The sequence below is a fragment of the Pieris rapae genome, chromosome 13 (assembly GCF_905147795.1).
Source record: "Pieris rapae chromosome 13, ilPieRapa1.1, whole genome shotgun sequence".
Classification (NCBI taxonomy): domain Eukaryota; kingdom Metazoa; phylum Arthropoda; class Insecta; order Lepidoptera; family Pieridae; genus Pieris; species Pieris rapae.
The window spans coordinates 514,643-534,825 of NC_059521.1; the positions used below are offsets into that span (position 1 = coordinate 514,643).

General features: G+C 32.5%; 2 protein-coding genes across 4 annotated transcripts; one reads left to right on the forward strand and one right to left on the reverse strand.

The window, feature by feature from the left end:
• Nucleotides 1–1,787: 1,787 nt before the first annotated feature.
• LOC111003477 (uridine-cytidine kinase-like 1) lies at nt 1,788–14,292 on the forward strand. 3 transcript variants are annotated; one of them, XM_022273994.2, is made up of 12 exons: nt 1,788–1,946; nt 3,728–3,849; nt 5,681–5,860; nt 6,374–6,480; nt 6,784–6,954; nt 8,184–8,320; nt 8,759–8,945; nt 9,384–9,473; nt 10,187–10,346; nt 10,782–10,927; nt 11,535–11,732; nt 13,127–14,292. In XM_022273994.2, the coding sequence occupies exons 1-12, from the start codon at nt 1,894–1,896 to the stop codon at nt 13,241–13,243; spliced, it is 1,668 nt and encodes a 555-aa protein (XP_022129686.1). In that variant the 5' UTR covers nt 1,788–1,893; the 3' UTR covers nt 13,244–14,292. The 3 variants fall into 3 exon arrangements, with proteins under 3 accessions (XP_022129686.1, XP_022129688.1, XP_022129687.1); XM_022273996.2 differs by lacking the exon at nt 1,788–1,946 and adding an exon at nt 2,038–2,165; XM_022273995.2 differs by lacking the exon at nt 1,788–1,946 and adding an exon at nt 2,174–2,324.
• LOC111003483 (xylose isomerase-like) lies at nt 14,269–19,837 on the reverse strand. Its single transcript, XM_022274004.2, has 8 exons — nt 19,604–19,837; nt 19,268–19,414; nt 18,269–18,545; nt 17,554–17,949; nt 17,273–17,366; nt 16,811–16,975; nt 16,359–16,444; nt 14,269–16,042 (listed from the first exon to the last, which is right to left on the reverse strand). Exons 1-8 carry the CDS (start codon nt 19,761–19,763, stop codon nt 15,952–15,954), a joined length of 1,416 nt encoding a protein of 471 aa, XP_022129696.2. The 5' UTR covers nt 19,764–19,837; the 3' UTR covers nt 14,269–15,951.
• Nucleotides 19,838–20,183: the final 346 nt, after the last annotated feature.

Here is a 20,183-nt window from a genome sequence, read left to right on the forward strand (position 1 = left end):
ATTTTTTTTCACAGAAACCAAACCCCCGATTTTAACAAATTGGAATACAGAAAAAGAAGATATTGAAAGAGTATTTATTTATTCCATATCCATATTTTAAATAAGCACGTCACAAACTCGTTTTGTAGATAAAAGTATTATAATGAAAGCTGTATATAATCCACTTAAGAAGTTAAAAATTCAATTTCACTTAAACTTTTCAATCGCTTTAGATATTAATTTTTTAAAAAACTTGCGAGCCAGACGAACTTAGTCAATATTATGCAAATCAAGTAAGTTTTTTCAGACTAATTGCTCGGAACTCTCTCGTTGCTTTAGAAAGATGGAGGCATGAGTTGAACTTTCATCTTTACAAATACAATTTGGTTTTGTAAGGATTAAAATCAGTGCTGAGACACTCTTTATAATAGACCTTTATTAGTCAGTAACCATTTTCCCCTACTTCAGTTTAGATATTAACATTAGTCACTTGTATGTAGCTTTAGTTGTCAGGCGGCGTATCTGGGCCACGTGTTGCGCCATGACCGCTAACACATCTTTTAAGTTTTAATTAATAATAATAATAAATCCAGAGACTGACAACTGTTAAGGTCTCTAAAGTTGTATAATGAATACGTTGCTACCTTTACCATAATTAATATTTATATTTATGCTTGGTTTATATCGAAATAGTTGATATATATACAATATTGCATTTAATAATTAGAATATAAATAACACTTCTATTGTATGCCTTACAATTGTCCTCAATATTCCTGCGGAGACGCTAGCCAATCATAGTAACGGATTGGGCTGGGATACTTTATACTTTGTACAACAATATACAGTGGTTTTTACAACAGATACAAGTTTGTTATAATTCAAGTAATTAAATAAAAAATGATTTGTATTATTATTATCTTAAATTATTAGTACTTATAATCGATACAATGATGTACATATATTTAATGTGATTTTGTAAATAATAGTTCCATTGACAACTGACAAGACCCACGATTGGTGGTTTTTTTTTCAAGTAGTGAGGCGTCAAAATATCGGGCGTTGATTGGTTAAGAGAAAAAACAACCAAGCGAGGTGAGGGCACGTCGGGAGTTATAAAATTCGGCGGGGCATTCTTTGTTTTGGGAGCTATTAGAGATTGTCATAAAACTTGTTAATTAATTATATAATTTTTTTTTAATATTTGCACACTGGTATCAGTGTGCAAATATAAAGTATTTATCAATTATACTGTTTTCATCTTTAAAACGTTATCCTGCAATACTGACTGGGAGAGGTCTAACACAACCAACCAGCAGTAATGGAGAAGCACAGAAAGTTAAAACAAATAAACAATAAACAAAGTCATCGTATAAAGATTTAAATTGTCGTTAAATGCATCTAAATGTTAGTGGTCTGATATTCTTCAACTAAATATTTTTATTATTTTGTTATAATATCTATCTCTATTTGTATAAAATTTAAAGAATTAAGAATTAAATTTTAAGAGTACTTAAGTACGCGAGTAAGAGTAAGTAAGAGAATTAATATAAAACCATAAATACTGCGTAGAACGAAGTACTGCACTTTATTGAGTTCGTGCAGAATTTCATGTGAAAGCTAAAGCTTTAATTCTTAGAGTTATACGATTAATTACTATATTAATACGTTTTGTAACATAATTAATTTATGTTATATTTGTGCAGAATGTCGATCAAATTTCTAAACAGCTACTTGAATTTGACTGTTGGCATGTTTCTGACTGTTTAATGGCAATCACAATGACAATTGTCACGTATCTGCCAAATGTCAATATAAAAACATTGAATTTGCATTTTGCCTATGCCGAATATACCTATTGCAATTGTAATTTTGAAGAATTTTGAAGAATTTCACCGTAATTGACGACCAGTAATGGCTGGGAAAGTGAACAAGTTTGAAACGCCGAGCTCAGCAAGCTCAGATAGGTAAATCTCATGTATTAACCTTAACTTATGTTTGTTTGTACAGCTGTGTCGTGTCAACAATTTGCTATGTAGAAGGCTGTATTTCAGCCATTCAGTTTGATTTTGGTCATGGAAAAAAACGCACGACATACCCTTAGTTCAGTATTGTCGTGGTGATAACAAGCTGTGTTCAGATTTGGAGAGATCGTTGTCTGAGAGACGTGGTTTCTAACCTCTTGGGTACACATTGTGACTTATTTTTAGATCGTAATAGCAAATTTTCATGCTGTGTAATCAAGCCGCGATTCATACACGTGTGCTGAAGATATCGTAAACAAAATTATCTAAATTGCATTTTGCAGTAAACATGGAGACAACTACACTGATTAACATTAATGTGTAAGATCAATTGCGTTTTATATAAACTACCTGTTTGCAAATTTTATCAAATTTACATTTGCAATCAGTATTCAGTATATGTTCTTTTATTTTAGTTTTTTAAATGATTTGTATGTTTTAAAAACATTAGTCATAGGTATAAATAGAAACAACAATATTTTACTATTTGATAAGATGCTAATCTATAATAAAGATTATATATTGTTAGATACCACAGGCTGATAATTAAAACCAAAAAGTAATTTTCACTATTATTTTATATTATTTTTATTTTGAATGACTAAATTGTTGCTCATACAAATTAATTAAAAAGGTACTGTAATTTGTGATGGGAACCATGAACCGTGGGAATTATTTGTTATCTTATGATTGAATTAAATATAATTTTATGGGGACTTATTGTGTATGGTATTACATATCCTAATTAAAAAGTATATTTTTTTATTTAACAAGGACTTGGTCTAAGAAAACTTGGTACAATTTAACTACAAAGTCTTCTATTATAATTTAATTTAAAAATAAAAAAATCAAATCTTACTATGATTATGTTGCACAAATTATCAATGAGTCTTTATGTATTGTCAATGTTTAAGAAACATGACCAAACCAAACTGACTACATATTTTATAATAAGTGTTCCATATCCTTTATTCATTTCTTAGTGGTTTTGTGATTCCCATCCATTCCCAAAATGTGTGCATCCAATTAGGGGATAATAGGAAAACAAAAACAAACATCATCTCTCAATAAAAGTCAATGATAATATATCAAGTGCACTTGACCTTATTTTCTTGTTTCAACTCAATGATATTGGTCAAGGTTGAATGACTTTTGCACTTTTAATTTTTTATTAAATAAATTTAAATGTCAATAATGTTGCTATTTAATGATACATAAAGCCTTGGTTTTTAAATATGTTTGTCTTAATATTAGAATTTGATCAAAACAATCATAAAATGAAAGATATATATTACATACTATAAAAAAAGTGATCAAATCATATCATATCATATTGAATATTGTGTAAAAAGGCTTACTATGAAGTTAGTGATTATCTAGTTGATAAAAAGTCCTTGGGCTAGTGCTGGGCATGCTACTTTTATTTAAATTAAGTTAATTTTTAATTAATTTGCTATATTTCTTTTTAATAAGTGTTTTTTGATGATTTACTATTTTAAAAGAGTACCAAGAGTTTTTACGCTGGCTTTTCTCTCGGCCTACACCCTCTGTTTTCTTTGAGTACGGATGCCTACAGGTTCAAATTTAATGAAGTGGAATAAGTGATACCTATCTATCTTATGTTCCAAAATAAACATACATATATATATTTTTTAATAAAGATCACCAAACATCAATCAAAACTTAATATATTTATAATATTGTAATGAAAACACAAATTGCAGTGACTCTGAATTGGCGTTGGAAATAAGTGAGCAAGTGTTTATTGATGATGAGGATTACAATCGTGCTCCAGCTTCACCCACTACTGTCCCCAACGTAAGGTCATATAGACCTCCTTCCACAGGTAATATTAAAATTTGTTTACCTTAAAAGTCATGTATTTGCCTGCCACTTATATGGTACAACAAATTGTATGTTACAGCAAATTTTTAACTTTTAATTGCTTGCTTTTATTTACCTATACACACTTACAAAAAGTGTGGCGGAGAGTTTATTGCCAGTTTATCTCTTCTGTTCTACGCCCTTGATTAAAGAACTGGCAGTAAATGTAAATTCACAATTAATTTAACCTTTTTGACGTTCATAAGTGTACCTGTTTACCTATATGAATAAATATATTTTTGTTTTGTCTTACAAATACTTTCTGCTTTATTTACCGGCAAATTTGTCTAAATCACATTTTCTTATCTAAGTCATTAAAATGTGTATATGTACTTGGTAGTCACATCTTAACAAAAAATAACTGAATGTGACGGTGCCGAAGGCATAAATGTTATTTTTATACTGACCTAGAATGGCATTCAACTATAACAATAACATCTCAATAAGAGCTAATTACGAAGGTTTTATACTTGAGTATTAACAAGATTGTGTTGCAATATAAAGTAAAATTTATATGGCATTGTGTTGGTTTCATATTAAGTGGTTAAGTAATACGAAATTGCTCGTGTTCGTCATTCGAATCTTAATTGTGTCATATTAATTGAACCACTAATAAGCTGTTTTATATTAATATAATATATGTACTTCTTTATAAATTGGTTTGTTAAATTATTGTTTTTCATAATATTATAATGAGCTAGTGACGCAATGGGAACTTGCTTGCTTGGTAACACTTTTAAATCATTCCTAACATTGTAAGCTTAATCAAATCAAATCTCCTTTATTCAGTTTAGATGTATCTTAGGGCATGCTTATGAATGTCAAAAACGTTTACAAAAAGAGCTCCCTCTACATAACAATAATGTAGAATGATATATTTAATCATCATATAGGAGACATATATATGATGCTTTGCGTTTTGTTTTATGAAATATGTGACAATGAATTTCTTCAACAGACTTTTAAGAAATATTTGTGAGTGTTGAAAGGATAGCTTATAAGACATAATTGGGTCCAGTACAGACTCCACATGTACTAAAACATTGGTTACCTAATTAAGCCTTAAATTTACTGCGAAAACTAAGATTTTACTAAGATATTTTTGTTTTATAACCATTGTTAGCGATTTGGTTAGATGTTAACTAATAGGTCAGGACGTTTAATGTTATTATTAGTGTCCAATTGTTTTATTTATTCGGTTTTCATGAAGTTATTGGTATAATTAAGTTTAGGATTGCATCGCTCTTGTCACGAATGCGAAATTAACAACAAGGCATGACCGATACCTTAAAATAAAATTATTAGTGTAGATTTTTATAAATATCAATGTTAGTTTATACCCAAATAAACTAACAAATATAAGTTTATGGCTTGAAAATAAACATTATTATTATTAAAAAATAGCAGATGCGCGAAACATTGTAAATAGGGAAATAAATATATCTGTACTCTTTTCCTTAACCACAAAATCAGTTCGGCAGTTTCACCTCCAGTTGGTTATACACAGCGGAATAAGAGTGGCGTTTATTTATTATTCTCTTCTCACACATGTTATTATTTCGGCTCTTAATAACTTCTGAGCTCCTAAAACGCTGCACATCTTCGTGACGTTTCATTCGTAAAAAAATTACTTTCCTAAAGAAGTTAATATATAGTATAATGATGATATATGTAGATTTCAAAAACAATAGACCCCCTTTGTTGCGTTAGTGTTTTAAATATTATTCTGTAGAACCTGTTACACGCCCCACATATTCCAAAGAATGAGTACATATCAGTTAAATTTTCTTCAGGCTCAAATATCTTAAAGTCTCCCCGCGGCAGACGAGTTCGAACCACATCAATGTCTCAACCAAATAAGAAGACCACAGCAGAGAGTATACTGCATGCAGACAGAAGAACGATCTATACGGCGGGTAGACCGCCCTGGTACAACTGCACTGGAGGACAGGAGGTGGAACCTTTTCTTATTGGTAAGATTTACTTAGATTATCAGATTGGTCTCGGTTTCATCTGACGTAAAAGATTTCTTAAAAATACTAATGAAGATCTACTTTTCTGTACTTATATTATATAAGGAGAGCGTTTCTTCGTGAGATGCGTGCTAGAAATTAATTTAATTTGTTTATTTTTTAATTTGTTTTGATGTCTGTCTACACCAGTGATACCCAAAGTGGTCTATATCGACCCCTAGGGGTCTACGTCAGCGGAAAAATTTGGGGGTCCACGATTGTGGATCTCAACATATACACTGATAGTACCTATTTACTTATATCTACATCTACACCTTTAACACCTATGAAGAAATCAATATCAGGTAAGTAGGGGTCTATCCAACGCGGAAAAACATGACAAGGTGTCAACGACACAAAACAGTTTGGGGAACTCTGGTCTACACATTACCTATTATTACTTGTGAAACTGAAAATATGTACTCATGCTTAGTGAATTGTTTTCTTAGTTCTTTATGAAGATAATATTTACAGGAATATGTGGTGCCAGCGCTTCTGGCAAGACCACAGTGGCCGCAAAAATAATTGAATCTCTCAACATACCCTGGGTTACAATTGTCAGTATGGACTCGTTTTATAAGGTATGTGCCATTTTAAATACCGACACCATTTAGGAGTGAACGAATCGATATCCGTGAAGTGTTCCTATATACTTGTGAAAGGATATTTATTTTGTCAAAATCCGAAATCAAAGCTAATTAATATTGCTTAAAGAATGACACAATGATTTAGATGTACGACAAAGGCAACGAAGTTTGGATCCGAGTAGTTTCTATTTTAATTTTTTGTTGTTTATAATTTTTATTAAACGAAAACAAATGTTTGTCATGATAAAATTCCAAAAATCTGTATGTGACACCCGTTTATTTATCCTCTTATTTCAGGTGCTAAATGAGAAGCAGCATCACGCGGCGATGCGGAATGAATACAACTTCGATCACCCGGATGCGTTTGACATGGAGCTCCTGGAAAGTGTCCTCCAGCGTTTAAAAGAGGGGAAGAAGGTGGAAGTTCCCATTTACAACTACGTAACACATTCGCGGGAGCACCGTACTGTGAGTAGATGTCCTAGAGTCCTACACGACTTGATGATTTTATTATTTATTTATATATTCATTCTAAAAAATACTAGAAAATATGACAACATAAGTTATTTATAAAAGTTCGCCAACGCTCGACACGCTGATACCAGTGTATCAAAATTCAAAATCATTTATTCATATTGGTAACATAACGCACACTTATGAACGTCAAAAAAAGAAATGTTATTTATTTAAATGTTTCTAGTTTTACATTTACTACCAGTTCTCAAATTAAGGCTTAGAACGGAAGAGAAGAACTGGCAATAAACTCATCAGTCATCACGAGTGTAAAAGAAATGTATAGGAAAAATGTAATACAATTTTTTAAGTACGCACTTATTGGCAAACAACATATACGAAGATATAATAAAACAACAAAAAATCAATTAAATTTTGGAAACAATAGGAAAAATCAATTTCAAAGTGTGACAAGAGCAAACGCTTACCTTGAAAAATTACACTCTATATATACACACCTTGTAGAGACATGGTATTGTACTTTAACAACTGAAAACAATATTTGACTGACAGTAGCATTTTAAGTATAGTACTGTTCATGCGGGCATGTTGAGTATTGTTGCCCCGGGGCTATCAAACTATTTAATGATCTTCCTAGAAGTTAGAGATCACTGCCGTGTGATGTTTTCAAGAGGTGGTTAGATATTTAAAGGCAAGTTGCAAAGGCATATAAAGATACTACCAGGCTCCGGAAGATTAACCATTCCTTATATGGAAATTGTATTCGTTTTTAGAACAAACTCCCAAGCGAAATCAGACATCAATAAAGCCAAAGCCAAGTAAATTAATCAATAAAACCTTTTAAAAAATTGACGAATATTTAAATGATCCTAATCCTTGATTTGCTTCAATTTAAACAATTTTTACGACCCATACTTGGCAATTAAAAAGAGTGGCGGAGAGTTTCTTGCCAGTTTCTCTTGCTCGCTCTACGCCCTTGACTTGCGAACTGGTATAAATGTAAATTTCGAATCAATTAAACATTTAATTGACGTTCTTTAGTGTACTCGGTTGTTACATATATGAATAAAGTTTCAAGGTGGATATTTAGACCATAAGTTTGACAATAATTATAAATAACTTAACTTATTACATGAACATTAATATGGCATTTTTATGCCTTTATTATTGTGCGGATTTTTATAATAAATCGATCTAATTAAATAATGTTAGAACAATTTCAGAAAACGATGTACGGCGCGAACGTGATAATATTCGAGGGAATTCTCGCTTTCTACAATGCACAGGTGTTGAGCAAACTGGATATGAGGGTGTTCGTAGATACGGATGCAGATATCCGGCTCGCGAGGCGTTTGAGAAGGTAAGTTAAGTATACATTCATACACTTCATTAAATCATTTAAAGGTCGGCAACGTACTTATTCTGGTATGACAGGTATCCTTGGACGGCGATAAACACTTAATGTTAAGTCCCATACAAAACTAGAAATTATTTGTTTAATTTTCAGTCGAATTAATGAGGTCCCGATTTGTATTGTTTTAATAGGTATGAAATAACAGACTTTATTATTTTAAAATCTTTCTAGTAGTAGTTTTAGGGGCGTTGCCGTTGAAGCCAATCATTCAAATATACAAATCTTGAAGTGAGCATAGACTACAGCTGACATTAATGACGTCACTATTCGTTTGTAATTATATTAAAAGAAAAATACCAGATCCAACGTTTTTAATTATCAGGATCTAAAAAAGCGGTGGTAAAAGCGGGTAGCTCTTGAAATTCTATTTGAAATCTCTTTCAGGGATATAGTCCAACGCGGTCGTGACCTAGAGGGTGTTCTCAAACAGTACATGACGCACGTGAAGCCGGCCTATCAGAACTACATAGCGCCCTGCATGGCCCATGCCGATATCATTGTCCCGAGGGGTGGAGAGAACAAAGTGGCCATTTCACTCATTGTACAACATGTCCATAAACAGTTGCAGTTGGTGAGTTCTTGACATCAAACTTAGCGTTAAGCATGACTCCCGTAAGTCTTACTTTTGCCAATTCACATGCCTATTTTGATAGTGGTCGGTGGTTTGATATGAAGTTTACCAAAACCTTTTATCTAAGTAAACGACATAACAGATGCAATTTTATGTGTGAAGCATTTTTTATTTAAATTTTCTTTTATCATTATTTTCACACCCATTTTGTGTACATATTGGAGTTAATTTAGAAATCAATTGTATATCTTTTAAAAAAACACATTTTTTACCGTTATGAAGCTATGTGTTATACACTTTTAATTATATAACCTAATTTTAAATTTATCCGATGTTTTGCGTGCTTTATATTTTAATACATAGCTTCAATCCGGTAAAAAAGTGTTTTCTTTAAATGTGTAAAAGCTATGTTAATAATATACTAAATGTATATTTCAGCGCGGCTTCAAAGTCCGTGAAAAGTTGGCGATCGCGCACGTGGGCCAGCCCGTACCGGACTCGCTCTACGTACTTAAGGATACTCCGCAGGTAGAAAACCTACTACATACATTTAAACATTTATATATCAGGGAATATTTCTCACTACATCGGTATTGATATCAACAATAGTAGCTTTAGTGTAAAACACGAGAATAATTATTGTACATTATTAAATTTTTAACATGAAAAATAACAATGCAGCTTTAATTATGACGAGCAGCGGTTTGCACTGATCAGACTTACATCAATTTAATAGACCCCACTGCTTCCAACCTCTCATCACCACAATGTTCCACTGACTCCATCAGTGCTGTCCTGTGTTCTCGTCTCTCTGATGACGCCTCGACCCCACTTTTGCTGCGCTCTGATTGGTCGAAACAATATTCGTACTTTTATTAATTGAGTAATGATTACACACTATGAGTTAATTAAACAGAAGAAATCGAATTAAAATCTTCTTTAAAAAATTCAAAATTTTATCTCTTCCATGTACATATTTGTATTTAAAAAAAAATCCGACTAGAGTCTTTAAAAAGCGACTTAGTGCATTACATTTGGAAAAAATGTACCATTCAATGATTATTTGCGTGAGACATTGTAATTGATACAAATTTAATAAAGTAACTAATAATGTAAAATGTAAATTAAGGTAAATTTGCGCGCCACTGTGTGTGGCAGAATATGCGAAGGACTTACGATTGTACCACCTTAATATTTTGTACCATAATTTGGCAATAAATAAATTATTATTATTATTCAAGGTGCAAGGTCTCCATACATTCATACGTAACAAGGATACGCCGAGGGATGAGTTCATATTCTACTCGAAGCGTCTGATGAGACTGGTCATCGAGTTCGCGTTGTCCCTCTTGCCCTACTCCGAACATCAGGTTGACACGCCCCAAGGCTTCACTTACACTGGTAATTATTGTAATTATAACATTAACTTAAATAAGTAATATTTTATTAAACTGCTCTCACAGCTATAACTATGTAACTTAATTGCATCTATTTTCTTAATCTCCCCGACTTTTGTGGTGCGGATCATGTTTTATACATATATTTTGTTTAAAAAATTTCATAAAACATATATATATTATACGCATTTCTATTTCTATATATTCATAGGCGAATTCGGTCCGCTGTCTCGCGAGCCCCGCCCCTTTTTGGCTATATTTAAATATTTTTGGAACTATTTACTATATACTTTTATTTTTGACACAGAATTTTGACTTACACCAACCCCCGTTTCTGAATCTTACCCTAAGTTAGCAAGTTTATAAGATAATTTAAATTGTGTTTAACATATATTTTATTATTATTTTCCCGTTACGTATAAATAATTGTATCGTGCAGGTCGTAAATGCGACGTTGAGAAGATCTGTGGCGTTTCGATCCTTCGAGCCGGAGAGACGATGGAGCAGGCCGTGTGCGACGTGTGCAAGGACATTCGCATTGGGAAGATTCTCATACAGACGAACCAGCAGACTGACGAGCCGGAGGTTTGTGCATATTATAATATTTTCGATGAATTTTACATAAGACGTTACAAAATGTGTCTCAGAGTTATTGAGTCCCGCATTCAATTATTATATTTATTTTTGTGTACCATTAATTCGATGTCTTTACGTCACCTAGCTGATCATAGTGTAATATAAGTCGAAACTTAGCGCTTAGTATGCCTTCCGTACGTCAAATTCAATAATAAGACTTGAAATAAATAATAAGGTACTAATGCCTGATTGAAATATCAAGACAAATGTCTAAAAAGTACAACTACGCTACTAGTACATACTTATTTTACAAATGTAAATGAATATTATATTATTATTTTTTTTTTTTTTATTAATAAAATTTTCTTTATTTTGACCCAAAACAAATACAACATTCCACATATTACAATATTCATTGTGGTCAACCTTATACATAATATACATCTATGAGCACTAGCGTTTAAACTAGGCCTAGCCTATACCTTAAACGCTAAAATAATAATTTACAATGTATTGAAGAGTTCTAAATTAAACGCTGGTGAATAGTATAACGTAACATTATGAGGGTAGACGCAAGTACCCGCACAGTGTTTCAAAGGAAATTTGCATTGTCCAGCTGTACTACCTCCGTCTCCCAAAAGACATAAAGGACTACCGCGTGGTGCTGATGGACGCGACGGTGGCGACGGGCGCCGCGGCCATGATGGCCGTCCGGGTGCTTCTGGACCACGACGTGCCGGAGGAGCACATCAGTCTGGTCTCGCTGCTGATGGCAGAGATCGGGGTGCATTCTATCGCTTACGCATTTCCCAAGGTGAGGTTTATGTATGTTCTCTCTGAATACAGTACTGAATTGAGAAATTTCTCTTTCACTACTGAAGAAATAAGAAATATCTCTAGAAAATACAAAAACGACCCTTTTTAGGCCCACATTACGATCTATTTAATAATTATAATTAGTTATTATATACATAATTAAAATCCAGTCCAAGATTGTAGTTTTAGATTCTACCCTCCATAAATGGAGTAACATTTTCTTTTTATTGTGAAGAATTTGTTTCCGAGTAGTAGGATTAGTATATATTTTCTATAATTGAAGAAATTAAGCATCAAATAGAAAATACATATAATTTAAACATACGACAATCATTGATAACCATGAAATATATAATATTGGTGTTTATGTACTTAATATAAAATAGGAATATTAATTTTAATATTTAATATAATCTTTAATATAAAGTAACCTCTTAACTAATTTAGATTTATTTTTACCTCATAAAATCTTTATGAGGTAAAAATAAAAAATAATTAAAAATGTCGCATTACAGAGCAATAGTTAGATATATTGTTACGAGCTAGGGGATCGGATAGAAAACGCCGTCGAATTATTCAAGGGTTTATTTCAATAAAATCTATGAGGAATTCGTTTACACTAATATCTTGAAATTACGCACAGAAAAGCACTAATAACACACACAATGAAACACTGTCACTAATCACTTAAATCACTCAGTACTTTATCACTGGTTCGCACTTATTCGCACTTTTTCTCTTCGCTGTTTATCGCTTGGAATCGCATTCAAAACTGAACTGAGTGGTCGCGTTTTGGCTCGCTTATATATCCCTGGGAAGAATCTCGAACGATGTTTCCGATGTTTACGAGAACTTTCTAGGCGGGAGCGCTACTGAGTAGCGATCGCCTAATTCTAGAACGCGCATACTTGCTATCTCTTTCGCACACTGCTACGTGCTTGTCGTACGGCGTTCTAGAGTTCTCGGTCTAGCTTCGAGAAGGTTCTTATCTTTTCTCTCTTTCGCGTGTCAAACAGTGCTTGTCCCACACCTAGAAAATTCGTTCTAGAATATTCCTTCATCGAAGGGCTATAACAAGGCCTGAAAACGCCTGAAAACGGGTCTGCTGAAAAGTGTACCATTCGTCTATACGTGTTCTGAAACCGACTGAAAAAATGTTTCAGCCTCCTGAAAACTACGGCAACATTATGTAAATTTCGATTTTCTAATATGTGATTGACCCTCTCCTGAAACGGTCATAAATCATATTTCAGCCTGCTGAAAAGTTCTCTAAGTAGTGGAAAAATCTAAAAACATTGCAGTTGACCCGTCTTCGTAACAATATTAATTAATTCTTTAATTAAATACCATATTTCAACAGAAGCTAACGTTTAAATTGTATTTTGATTCCAGGTGAAAATAATAACGTCGGCGTTAGATCCGGAAATAAACGAGAAGTTCTATGTTTTGCCCGGGATCGGGAACTTTGGGGACCGCTACTTCGGTACGGAGCCCTCTGACGAGGAATGACTGATGACCTAGGAGCGAGAGAGATAGAAGTATCCGCGCGCTGCGAGTGAACGAGACGGCAATATGTTTGGCAGTTCCATATTTAAACGCTTCACAGGTTTGAGCGCCTATAGCACGACTATATCGTAATAAAATGTACCTTAACTTTAGGTTATTAAGGCGCTATTTCATTTGGTTTCAATATGAAGTCCTGCTAGGGAGAGTCCCGAAACATTAATGACTGGTTTAAATAAATAAAAACTAGTTTTTAATTAATTTATTTCGTTTGTGTAAATCTAGTCAAAAACGTACATAAATGTCAATCGTACTGCGTGTATCGTGTTTTTTAGTGAATTGTACTTATGGCGAACAGTTAAAGCCAAAGAATTGGTCAAATTAATTTTTATTCCTAAAGCTTGATGTGTTTAACTAAAATGTATACAAATGTATTTAAAATCGCTGTTAGATTATTGTGTGCTTCAATTAATAAAAACTTGTTCCTATATATTGAAATACTCCTGTAATATATAGAAACTATGCAATCAGTGCATTTAACTTAAAACCTACTTAAAATTATACTTAACAAATCTTTGTTTGAGCTGTCTTCTATTAAAACTCGTGCTTTCAAAAGCCGATGCAATGTCTCCATCCCTTTCTACACTTTAATGGCGAAATGAGAAGCGAAACCTCGATAACACGAGACTATAAAATGGTGCTTTTAATTTCAGAAATAACTTTACAGAATAACACAATAATTAGCATTTATTTTTGTAAGGCAAGTATACGTTCATTCCGACACGACGCTGCCATTTTGTTCTCTATCGCTTCTCTATCTCTTACAGTATTGTCTTCTTTAAGTAATAAGACTTATCATAGGTTATTGTGCTTTTAGAGAGGTTTAGGTTTTGTAATTTATTACCGGCTGAAGTTGGTCTCTGGCATCTGAGTATATTGAACTCTCAATATAACAACCAATTTTAACTATTACAGTTTAAAAAACATTGGTCGAGTAAACCAAATATAATAAATTTTAAACCTTCAAAATATTTTCCTCATAAATAATCTCCGAAATTATTATTTCAATTAAACATATATTTTATTAAACACTGTTTACATTATGCAGAGACCATTTTATTCCGGTTGATTTTATCTCAATTTTGTAATTAAGTGCAGTTTTAGTTAAGTTAAGTTTAAGTTATTAATAAGAAAATAATTTGTTACTATGTAAACCACTTTCGTTATATACAGATATACAAGTTTTACCTTAGGGTATTGGGACATTACTAAGGCATACTGTATGATATACATATTTGTATATTTTATATATTAAGCTTTGAATTAGCGGAATATGTTAAATAAATGTATGCAAAATAAATCATGATTTTATTCAAAATTTTGAAGTAAGCGTTTGACGTGTAAACAAAGATGTCATACAATTTATGACATGATATTCCTTATCAACGTCAGAACTACACTGTTAGGCCGAATTCAGAACATGTCGAAGTGTTAACTGAGTGTCATCTGTCATGTGCTATTTGTGACAGAAGAAAAAGTTTCTTCGAACTAAGTTATCAATTACAAGTGCGTTTGAACAATGTACTGGGTAATGTTTGGTATTGTCGCAAAGTATGAGTATGAAATATCCTATAGATGCGAAAATTTAGTTTTAAGTTAAACGTAGCCTTTCAATAAGTTAAACTAACAAATAACTGCAATGCAAAAGCAAACATAAAAATATTTAATTGCTAATTTCTAAAATGTTCTTTTAACAAGCGTTTTTTATAAAAAATAACTTTGTAACATCAAATCACGTAAATAATTGGCAATATTTAATTCTATAGAACATTTCAATACTATTTCTCAAACACTCGACAAAATTTTACATATCTCAGTACATTGTCTATGGCTTTTAAAATGAATTTGTAAATCAATGTATTCATAGATTACAACTAAGTCCTGTTAAGCACAACAACTGTGTACGTACACTAATGTAATAATTCATAATTGTGAATATAAAACAAAAATATTAAAACGATAAACCTTTAATTAGTTTTTTATTATGGCAACATTGAGATCACGGTATTGATGTAAGTAAAAAAACTAAAAGGATCTTGAAAAGATCTAGGGTACTCGTCTTGTTTTCAATACCGAATTTTTTTACGTCCTACAAATTGAACCATCATAAAAATTCTAGATCCTTCGACTAATCGTTGAAGATACAGTCAAGTAGAAGGAGAAGTTTTTTAGTTTTAAAAGATCTTTGTAGCTTTTTCTTGCAATGGCCAAGTATTTTAAAATATATCCTATATTACAGTGCGGAGCCTTACTTTAAATATGGTGAAAGACCAAGTATATATTAAAAATCACTACAACTAAATAAACGTATACTTCCCGGTGTTGTCGTTATTTTTTTGGGTTAACATACTATTAAAATAATACTTAATATTGACAATCGATTGTATAACTTCCTCTGGTGTCTCACATAGCCAAGAAACTCAAATTCAAGGATTTTTTTGATTCACAACGTCAAATTACTATAGCTATATACCTACACCATATTTTATTCGGCAATAGTTAAATTTTTATTTTAATCATAATCGTCAATTTCATTTGTCCAACGCTTGACTATAGAATGGCAACATTGATGTGTTTTCATAGGCTATATAAATGATTTGTTTTTAAGTGAGAAATGATTATTCAAGTTTACAACAATCGATGTCAAAAAGTTGTCAAATATGATCGCAAGTGTCCAAGTATCTCTGGAAGACAAAGTCAAAATGTTCGCGCTTCGTGTTTGCCGCTTCGTGGAGCTGATTTTTCCTGAAAAGAATCGTCAAATCAATACAAATATTACTTCATTGCACCTTTTTTTCTGCATTACATACACATACTGGACATTTTTCTGCTTTTTAATTTGTTACGTCCTAGAGGTGGAACTCTTAAATCTCTTTTCTATTTAAACTCCTGTCCACGAGAAATTAATAAACTTTATCTGCTCCTAATTTATGGTCTATGATTTTTAAAGAAATATAAAAACAACGAAACACATTTGTGACCCGAAAAAAACATTGTTTTTCCAAAAACAAATCGGGTTATACGAATTAAAAGTGTTAAAGTTATAACACCTGTTACTTACTTGTAATATTCCTCGCACTCCTCCATTGTGACGTCACTGCTGATAACACGAGACCCAAACCCACTAAAGTAGGTAATGTAGCGTTGCTGGAAACAAATACGTTTTAATTAGAGTATAATTGAATATTATATTTAAATTTCGAATTATTTTACAGTTGTTTCCTTAGTTTCAATTTGTATATAACTTAAAAAAAATAACATTGAGATATTATATTTAATAAAAGAATACATAATTTCCTCTTAAATTAACTCGACGGCCAAAATAATTATTATTATATTTTCGGTGCAATCTTGTTTTTATTGCTGTTAAAAATGAAACACAGATAAAAAATTATTTTATAAATCTTGATACGGGTCTGTCTAACCATTCTATTTTTCGCGCTCATGATAGATTATAAAAACAGATGAGAAGTTTATAACTTATATCTATGAGAAGTAGAATTTTCTCCTAACCTGAACATGTTTCGAAAATATCTGTTCAGCGACGATATTGGCTGCAATTCGCAATCCCTTGGCGATCGTATCAATGTATTTAACGTAACAAACAACCAAATCTCGTAATTCTGTATCGCGTGGTACCGATACCTTTAAGTTGATACCGCCCGGTGGGATGCAATTCTAGAACGTAACAAATATTCTGTAGAAAGTAAGAAATAGAAAAATATTAAGTCTTTTTATTCCTCAGCATAGGGATACGACCAACAACAAAAAAAATTTTTTTAATTTTTAGAATGTTACCTTAAAATCAAAGCGCAATAGACATAAAAATATTTCAGGATAACACAGCTTTTAATAAATGTCAAAGCAATTTGTTATTTTTAACTATCAATATTTTTATTGATTTATTTACTTAATCATACAAAAGGTAAATTATCTATTCTATCTTAGACAGAACCTAATAAAGACCTTAAATACCTGATCAATGATACTTTTCATCATCAGCGTGACATTCTTATTATTTGACAAATCGAACTGATGTGACAGTGACACACCGCCCAGCATATTATAACTGAAAATATATTTAATTAACATAGTATTTATTTAGAAAGGACTAGGTTAAATCTTCAATCAATTCAGCTTTTTGAGTTAAAATATCAATGAAAAATATAAGCCAAAAATTTTATCATACAAATGTTAGTTTACTACTAAAAAGAAAATTTCTAGAATGATAATGTTGTATGGTAAAAATATCTTACATATTGGCCATATACATGTGATGTCCCGGCGAAGAACAAACTTTGTACTGCCGATCCAAGCCGTAGTTCTTCAGAAAGTACAAACAACTCGTAATATCCCACATATAATAATTAATCATTTCTTTCAATTTTCTCTCACAATATGGCATAATCAACAATTGTATTTTGGAATTCAAACGGTCCTTATATTCTGCAGTTATTTTTAGTAATTTCACAAATAATTTCAATTCTCTGGCAACATCGGATTGGAATATTGCATCATAGCCCTCTCGGTGTGGCCATATCATGAAACATTCGCCATTTAAACGATGTGTTACTTCGAGGCATTTTTTAATCTGCGACGCCGATTGTGCGAATACATTGGCGTCGTTGTTAGTGATTGCTCCCGTAGTGTAGCTGTAAAAACCGTAATACACATTTAAACAAATACAGCATTGAGCGTTATTGTCTTTGTAATTTCTGCGTGTTACGTTGACTCGTATTGGATCGGCTTGGAATCGAAACCACAATATCTGTTTTGTTTTATTCATAAATTATTTCAAATCTCAATATTCAATTAGGATGTAAACTTTAGCAATAAATAAGTTTTACTTTTAGTAGCTGTTACGAGCGATTACATTCGCGAGAAAACTAAATAATTCAATTCAACATTTCCAAAAAAAAACACAACGCACGAAATTTTATTTTACGAATATTTCGTAAACGAATTTCTTACCGTGGATGCATTTGCAGATCAGGCGCCAACCAGAGCAACTTAACATGGTATCTCTGGCTCAACTCGTGAACATATTCCACAATATCATCCCAGTTGGTTTTATTCTCGTCCCAACTGTCCGTTATCGGTAGCAAATCGGAATCCAAAGCTGTCCAGTATTTGATACCGAGTTTCGCACAAAGATCGAAAAACGCTTTAATGCAGCGCTTGTAGTTGTCAATGGAATGGGAATTGTCATCCCAGGGCCGATGGTTGCTGATTTTCGGGTATTCGGCACCTAATAATACAATCAAACCTGTTATAACATCGAAGGGACAACATATTTGATAAGTGATACCATGATGATCTTATGTTCCAAAATAAATGTATTTTATTTAAAAAAAAACAAACATACGGCGTACAAGCTAATGACGCTATTATTAAGTACCTAATACAATAGAATACATCCGGGACCTTTTTGGTCAATATAACCAGTATGTTGTTCTAAACGATATCGTCGTAAACGGTTTTACAAATGAACCAAGTGGTTATTGCAAAAAGTGTAGGCCCTGCGTTTAGATACATAACTGATTTACGAACTGACCAATAAAAAATAATGAAACAAAGGTTCACGTTGCTCTGTTCTCTATTGTCTTTGGTCGAATGGCTAACAAATTTGACCACAGGCATGATATTCAGGGTGATGTATTTTATATACCTATCTAAGTTAAGACTTTACGCTGTAATTGTACTCTTAAGGGAACTTCTCAGAGCCGGGATTTAGGGGAGGTCAACCGGGGCTACAGTCCTGGACACCCAAAATACAAAAATAGAGCATTGGAAACAAAAGAAAATTACAACTAAAAACAGGAGTTAACCACATTTCCTTTCATACATTTCTCGAAAAACTCGACTAATAAAACCTCCCCCTTTGTTATCCTGAGGCTTCCAGACTTCGAGTTCCTGCCCTGTTAGTAAGAGTCGACTATGCTAACCTGAGGAACTGGAATATATACTTACTGGCATTCCTGAATTCAGTGAGTGACAGACTGTATTTCAGCCAATCCTCCATTGTTTTAGCATGCACGCGCTCCGTAGAGTTGTAGTACCGATAATTCAATGTATCGGTTGCAGACGCCGCATTATTATACTCGATCTTTTCTATGCCTTTAAAAAGTTAGTTTTTAATATGAGGGCACGAATTTTGAGGCAATGTTAAATTAATATATATAATTAAAACAAATATTTAAATAAAAATAACATATTTTATGATAAATACTTTGAAATGGGCTTAAGTAAGGATCTTTACGTAATGTAACAAAAGCAAACATGTATATAACGGAAAATTAAACGTACCCTGGAAATAGTCTCCTGCATCAGCTCTTTCCTTCACCTTCTGCCGCTTTCCACCAGGTTGACTGTACGTAGTCATTTCGACACTAACCATGCACCATACTTGGTGGTAAATCTTATATAATATCCATTGAATAGAACTGCCCAGTTGAAACGATCGCATTACGCTTTGTTCTAAACTTGTTTGGGTAAAGTGATACGTTTGAAATACAAGTACACATAGTTTAGTATTTATATAAAAATATAACAAGTAACAACCGACTTTAGAAAAGGCAGACGTTTACAATTCGATGTGGATCATGGATTGCGTCTGATTAAGCATAGCAGTGGTCCTATCAATCACACAAGATTAGATAGATTTAAGGAACTAAATATTATGACATTATCCGGTCAATATATTCTTGAAGCCTTGTTGTATGTACAGAAAAACTTAAACGATTTTAAAACAAATGGTGACTTTCACCAGTATACTGTATAATACGCGTAATAGAACTAATTTGAGTGTGCGACCAACCAGGCTCCAGAAGATAAACCACTCCTTATATGGAAATTGTATTCGTTTTTACAACAAACTCCCAAGCGA